The sequence below is a fragment of the Carassius auratus genome, unplaced genomic scaffold, assembly GCF_003368295.1.
Source record: "Carassius auratus strain Wakin unplaced genomic scaffold, ASM336829v1 scaf_tig00216060, whole genome shotgun sequence".
NCBI classification, from domain to species: domain Eukaryota; kingdom Metazoa; phylum Chordata; class Actinopteri; order Cypriniformes; family Cyprinidae; genus Carassius; species Carassius auratus.
This window is the reverse complement of record NW_020528388.1, coordinates 357,003-363,734: the sequence shown is the minus strand read 5'-3', so window position 1 is coordinate 363,734 and position 6,732 is coordinate 357,003. Positions and strand designations below refer to the sequence as shown.

The following is a 6,732-nucleotide window of genomic DNA, read 5'->3' as shown; positions in this document are numbered from 1 at the left end:
CATATCCACTGATTGGCTTCATCACTCAGTCTCCTCTCCACCAGTCTGGTGTGTGGTGGGTGTGCTGGTGCAATATGGCTGCCGTCGCATCATCCAGGTGGATCCTGCACACTGGTGGTGGATGAGGAGATATCCCCTGACAATGTTAAGCGCTTTGAGTGCTTAGAAAAGTGCTATAAATGTAAGAAATTATTATTATTATTATATGTGCCACTGTATAAAATATAATTAGTTTTGGGTTAATTTAACAGGTAATATTTGGTCTGTATTAAATTTATCTATATTTTTGATAATTAAAATGAAAATAAAAAAAGGTAAATTGATATAATATTTTGTTTCATTGTAATGGCTGTATATATATACACATATCCCTGAACTAAGTACATTTCTGCAGCTGTTATTATGTTCAAATGAAAACGAAAGGAGGCAGTGGTATTTGATATACTTTTTAGTTTTATTGTAAATATACAGTGAGGAAAATTGGAGTAGCCATGGTCAGCTGACTGATGTTATCATGTATGCTGCTGTTTGCAGAAATACCGGATTGCGTCATCACGAAACAAACCAACTTAATAAGAATTACCCCAGACAGCATGGTCACATTGAAACAATGTGGAGTCAGTGTTGATGCGTCAATGCCAATTACATTGAATTAACTTTACAAAATGATGTAGCTTTAACTTCACTCTTGCACTCTTGTTGAAGCAATACTGATATTTTTTTTTTATTCTTATTATTATTTGCTAATGTACTGTACTGTTACTTCCTCTACAAACAAAAATCTGGGTGTTCTATTAAACACGACCATATTACCCATGTTACCAAAACATCATTATTCGATCTTAGAAACATGTTAACAGTTTCTGATGCAGAAAAGCTAGTCCATGCATTCATGTTCTCTAGACTGGTTAGCTACGCTAACAATGTCTCCATTTGTTTCTGTTTTTGCCATGGGTAACTAGGATTTACACAGGCTTCAGTCTGGATCCAAAACTGAGAAGAGATGATGCCAACCCCCCAAAGGACCTCTACCTACCAAATACCTCTTTAGACCTCTAAACTACCAACTTTTGCAAGGAGTTTGATTGAATCATAAAAATTGCCATTAATAGTGTTTGTTGTTTGATTACTTTTATTGATTTTTCCATACATTTCTGCCATATGACATCAGCTGACAGTCATCACTTATAAGCTACTACTAAATATTGTAGAAACTTAATTTTCTGTAAAGTTGCTTTTCAATGATTCGTATTGTACAAAGTGCTATGCAAAATAAATTGAATTGAAAAAGATTTAATTGAAAGCGCTGGATCTGAAGATAATCTACTTGATGCGTTTGTTCTTTGTATGTCGGTGTAGTGTTAGGGGAATTTACAGTTATAACTCAAGGACCAGGTGTTGTCACAAAGAAGACCAGGAGTCAGAGAAGAGTTCAATTAATAATAATAATTTTACTTGAAGAAAATAGTTTGCAGTTTCATCAGCAGAAGTCAGCTTCAATTCAAACAATTCAAGGTTCTCTAGCATTGGCAAGTGTCTTATCACTACGGCTGGATACACACACATAATAGGCCGACATTAATCTTGAGGAATAGAAATACAGGATAGAACAGGATTCTTAATATCTAGTATACATTTCTAAATGTCACAGTTCTACATTTTTTTCACCCCTCGCAGCGCACGTGGAGGAAGGGCCTCTCCTGACCCTTTAAGCTGACCTTGTGACCCTAGGAGAAGGAATACACTCACATATGCTCCTGTCTGTTACTTCAAAACACTTCTAAAAGGAAAAATATATCTGTGTAAGTAGCATGCTTCTATCTATACGTATATAGATGGCTGTTTACTTTAGTTAAATCATACAACAATCTTGGAGGTTAAATACTGATCAAACGCTTGATTAATAATTACACAATATTAATGATATAGATAGATATATATATATATATATATATATATATATATATATATATATATATATATATATATATATATATATATATATATATATATATTGAAAAAAGGATATGATCAGCGGCATCCACTCAATCCTCTCCTTCAGTAGAGCGGATGAACAATTGAAATACTTCCCACATTCAGTGATTCGGTTTCTCTCCAGTGTGAATCCTCTCATGTCTTTTCAGATTTGATGGATCACTGAATCTCTTGTCACAGTGTGAACATTTGTAAGGTTTCTCTCCAGTGTGGATCCTCTCATGACGTTTTAAACACTTTGCTGTAGTAAAAGTCTTTTCACACTCAATGCACATGTACTCTCTCTCACCAGTATGTGTTTTCTGATGACGTTTCAAAGTTTGTGGCAATGAAAAGCTCTTTCCACACAAATCACATGAATATGGCTTCTCCCGTGTATGAAGTCTCAGGTGCTGCTTTAGGGCTGAAGCCCACAAAAACGTTTTCCAGCATTGATTACATGTGTACAGTTTCTCTCTAGTGTGGCTGTTCATGTGTATATAAAGTTGTGATGATTTTCTAAAACTCTTCCCACATTGATCACAAGTTAATGGTTTCTCTCCAGTATGAATTCTTATATGCTCTGTAAGTTGTCCTTTTAATGTGAAACTCTTCCCGCATTGATCACATGTGTACGGTTTCTCTCCAGTGTGGAACCTCTCATGTTTATTCAGATTTCCTGTCTGACTGAATCTCTTTTCACAGTATGAACACTTGTATGGTTTCTTGCCAGTGTGGATGCTCATGTGTTCTTTAAGACATGATGACCAAGTGAAACTTTTCCCGCATTGATCACAAGTGAATGGTTTCTCTCCTGTATGAACTCTCATATGTACTGAAAGTTGTCCTTTTATTGTGAAACTCTTCCCACACTGATCACATGTGTACGGTTTCTCTCCAGTGTGGGTCATCTCATGTACCTTCCGGCTTCCTGACCAACTGAATCTCTTGTCACAGTGTGAACACTTGTAAGGTTTCTCTCCAGTGTGGATGTTCATGTGTACCTTAAGACATGATGACTGAGTGAAACTTTTCCCGCACTGATCACAAGTGAATGGTCTCTCTCCAGTATGAACTCTCAAGTGAATATCAAGACATGTTTTGCTTGCAAGACTCCTTCCACACTGAGGACAGGTGAAAGATTTCTTGTCTCTTTGTTTCTCTAAATCTTTCTGTTTGATTTGAGAGCTGCTCAAGGGTTTTTCTCTAGTTTTAGCATGATTTTTCTCCTTAACTTCAGTTGATTCTTCATTCTCATTTTCTTCTACGAAATTAATAAAAATAAAGTTATTTTTTAGTAGCTTATAGAGAAAAAAAAAACCTGAGAGGATATACAAATTAACCATTCTATAATAGCAAAAACAGGGCTGGAAGGTATAACCTAAAATCAAAACCTCAATTATTTGAACACTTTAACTGGATTATAATTATTGAATGATTACTTTATTTTGTAACATTTGTTAATATTCTTAAATTTTAAATAAAATTTAATTGAATGAAATCATTATATAAAACCTTGATTTGTAAATGCATCAATGTGCATGCATCTTTTGTGTTTTATACATAGATACACTAAGAGCACAAACCGTCAGATACAATAAAACAAAGATACAAAAGAACAAAAAAAGTATCTTCATGAAGATACACAAACATTACTGTTCAGCAGGGGTGTTTTGACAGAGAGCTGCACGGGTCCAATTTTGTAAATCCGCTCCCGCCCGTACCCGCAGTGCTTAAAACCGCACCCGACCCGTTTTCCGACAGCAGCACTAATTAAAATCCGCACCTGACCCGACCCGCTTAAAAAAGAACCAACACCCGACCCGCACCCGAAATCAAATCAGTTAAGCCAATCACATTAGACACACTTTTTTTTCCGAATTTTATTGCCAGGTCATTCAGAAGTTATTTCTGGAAAACTCTTTTTAAAAGATATTCGTTCATTTTATCTTAATTTTGATCAATGTTTTATCAATCAATTGCCCGTATTTAATAAATAAGAAGCAAGTATATAGCAGACAATGTAGCTAATAACCTTAGTGTAATTGAAAGAATTAGCTACTAAAAAATATTTTGCTACCTAAAAGTTAAATATTTTTTGTGTCACGCATGCATGCATGTCTATTTCCCTCATATTAAATATAAAACGCATGTGGACTGATATTTTTCATAAGTCTGGACTCCTTTATTAATGGAGTAGGCTATATAAACAGACATTTCAATATACTGGTATTAAATGCATTTTCTGAGAATTTATATTTCACGTTCTTACTGCAAATGTTGAAATACGTGCTCTTTGGTCCATCAGTGCTTGAGTCACTGATCACATTAGATTAAAATATCTCATAATGAAATACAAAATTGACTGATTTATGAATATGCATAGTTCTCATCCGTTGGAAATACAGATAAACGCTTTCATTTGTTGTATTTTTTGATCCCGAAACAAAACAGAACAACAAAAGAGCGAATCATACCACCGTCTGAGGTTGTGCTTCAAGTCGAACACACCCATTTTTAAATCGTCCACAGCTGAGCATCGCGAGAGGCGGATCTGCGCCAGAGCGCGCATGTGAATGAGCTGCACAAAGTCATTTTCAGATGCAAAAAAAAACAACAACCCTGGATAGCCTAGATTAGGCCCATATTCACAAATGTGTTAACTATGGCATGAAATATCTGATATTCCGATTGTCAAATACATGCAAGTGGAAGTGTATTGTTGTTTAAACACCTTTATAACGTGTTTAAAAAAAAACAGCTGGCTGGTCTTTTACATCTGTTGACTAATGACTCATGCAGCTGTTCGCGCGGATGTGAATTTTTTTTTTTTTTTTATTTTTTTTTTTTAAAGTGGAACGTAGGCCTATTTTTACGTTTGCACGTGAATGAACCCGTGTTTCCCCTGTGTCCGACCCAACCCGCATCCGTATCCGACACAGTTGGATATTTTTCACCCATTTCAGCCAAAAACCCGTGGGTACCCGAACCCGTGCAGGACTCTATGTGTTGATACACACAACCAGGTAAGCGAGACGAGACCAGATATTTATTTTTTTAAAGAAATCCTCAATGATGAAATGAATAAGGAAACAACTGCAACAGCATTGTTTGTTAGTTTTTTCAACTGAAAAACACAAAGTGCATTTTGAAATCAACGTTTACTAAATGAAATTAAACTTATATTTTAATGAATTATATGCAGTAATATAATGTAAACTAGAGCTGCATCATTCTGGATAAATTGAGAATCACAATTCTCTCACGATTCAAAAAAAAAAAAAAAAAAATTTTTATTATTGTTTTATTATGTTAACATGTCCCACAATTTATCAACAGTAAAGACTGCATTTTACAACAATCACGATTGTGCTGACCTTAATTTGGGGTTTTTGGGGAAATTAATGTGCACCTCTGTGAAGGGAAAGTAGTTTTATCTGATATCTTATAGAAATTGACAGTAAAATTAGCTTAACATCACAGCCTCAGGCCTAAAGTGTAAGCAGAGGTTTGATTGTTTAGATCTCTGCTCTATCATCACAATTAAACAGGGCTTTCATGTTGAGCGCTCTGTAGCTCCTCTGAGAATAACAAAAATGCATCATAGACAAAAGTCCTAATATTACTGCATATAAAAACAAAGACACTTGCGAGAAGTGTCCCTTATTGTTTGCGAGATTATTCAATAGATTGTACTTTTTTTTTCTTAATAAAGTTAATACAGATCTAAAACTGCCTCAAGCTTTATAACCTTCAGCATTAATAAAGAAGAATGAATAAACACCAACCTGTTTGTTCTTGAGTATCTTCAGTGTGTTTGATTCTGCCGGGTTCTGGATCTCCCATCTTCTCTCTTTCCTCTTTAATAAACTCAGTCTTTACAGATGTCATCTCTTCCTGATAATTGTCTTCACTTTAGCATTTATTGGTGAATTACTGAATGGGTGATTGTTGTGGGAGGAGCTTCAATGGACATGAATGTCTAAGGGAAAGAAGCAGATTTGCCAAAATCAACAATAAATTAGGTAAATTTTTTATTTATTTATTAGTATTTATGTAAATGAAGGGGACCTCTTCTAAACTGTATCTTTGAAGAGACAAAAACCTACATACATATATATAAAAAAAGAGCATTGCCTCTTTGTAGATCATTATATTACTACATTAAAAGAAATGGCGTCAGCACAATAGATTAGTTTAAAATGCTCACTTGATAATTCACACTATATATGCAATTCATAGCAACATCAGAGATTTTAAAGAAATCTGTTCATATCCATGTTTAAAATGCCCCAAGTGGCTCATTACGGTGTATTGATCAGTGTTTTAAGTCTTTTTAACCATGTAAAATGGCTATAACAATATATTTATTTTACTATATTTGATCTGCCAGAGATAAACGACAGAGAAATAACGTTATTAATAAAATCGCATAAACATAACTTGATAACGGTTAGCATTCATTCCTAGATCTGGAGACATTCAGTAACAGCAGCATCACTCCAGACCTCGAAACAATCATTGACACGAACACACAAAAACATGTTTTCCCCATGTTTCTTTAAGTTGGCAAACGCAGAAACGGGTCTGTGCACGATTAAAACAAGGCAAAACGACCTCAAATACTGTTCCATAAACATACTGTGTAAAGTGAATTTTAAAATTATGAAACTTTTTGAAATACTGTGAATTGCTCACCTCTCCTCGGGAGACTCGACGCTTAGTGAGTGAGCGCGCGCGAGTGATGACGTCGTCTTC

At 35.0% G+C, this 6,732-nt stretch overlaps 1 protein-coding gene across 1 annotated transcript; it reads right to left on the bottom strand.

Moving 5' to 3' along the window:
* Positions 1–2,004: 2,004 nt before the first annotated feature.
* Positions 2,005–6,732, bottom strand: LOC113096992 (gastrula zinc finger protein XlCGF52.1-like). The gene is made up of 3 exons (XM_026262219.1): positions 6,673–6,732; positions 5,763–5,956; positions 2,005–3,238 (listed from the first exon to the last, which is right to left on the bottom strand). The coding sequence occupies exons 2-3, from the start codon at positions 5,863–5,865 to the stop codon at positions 2,097–2,099; spliced, it is 1,245 nt and encodes a 414-aa protein (XP_026118004.1). The 5' UTR covers positions 5,866–5,956; positions 6,673–6,732; the 3' UTR covers positions 2,005–2,096.

Bases quoted from the DNA above. Each gene is read 5' to 3' on its own strand.
- LOC113096992 (XM_026262219.1), bottom strand. From the start codon at position 5,865: ATGACATCTGTAAAGACTGAGTTTATTAAAGAGGAAAGAGAGAAGATG. The intron at 3,239-5,762 runs GTTGGTGTTTAT...TTAATTTCGTAG, and splicing joins AGATACTCAAGAACAAACAG to AAGAAAATGAGAATGAAGAA.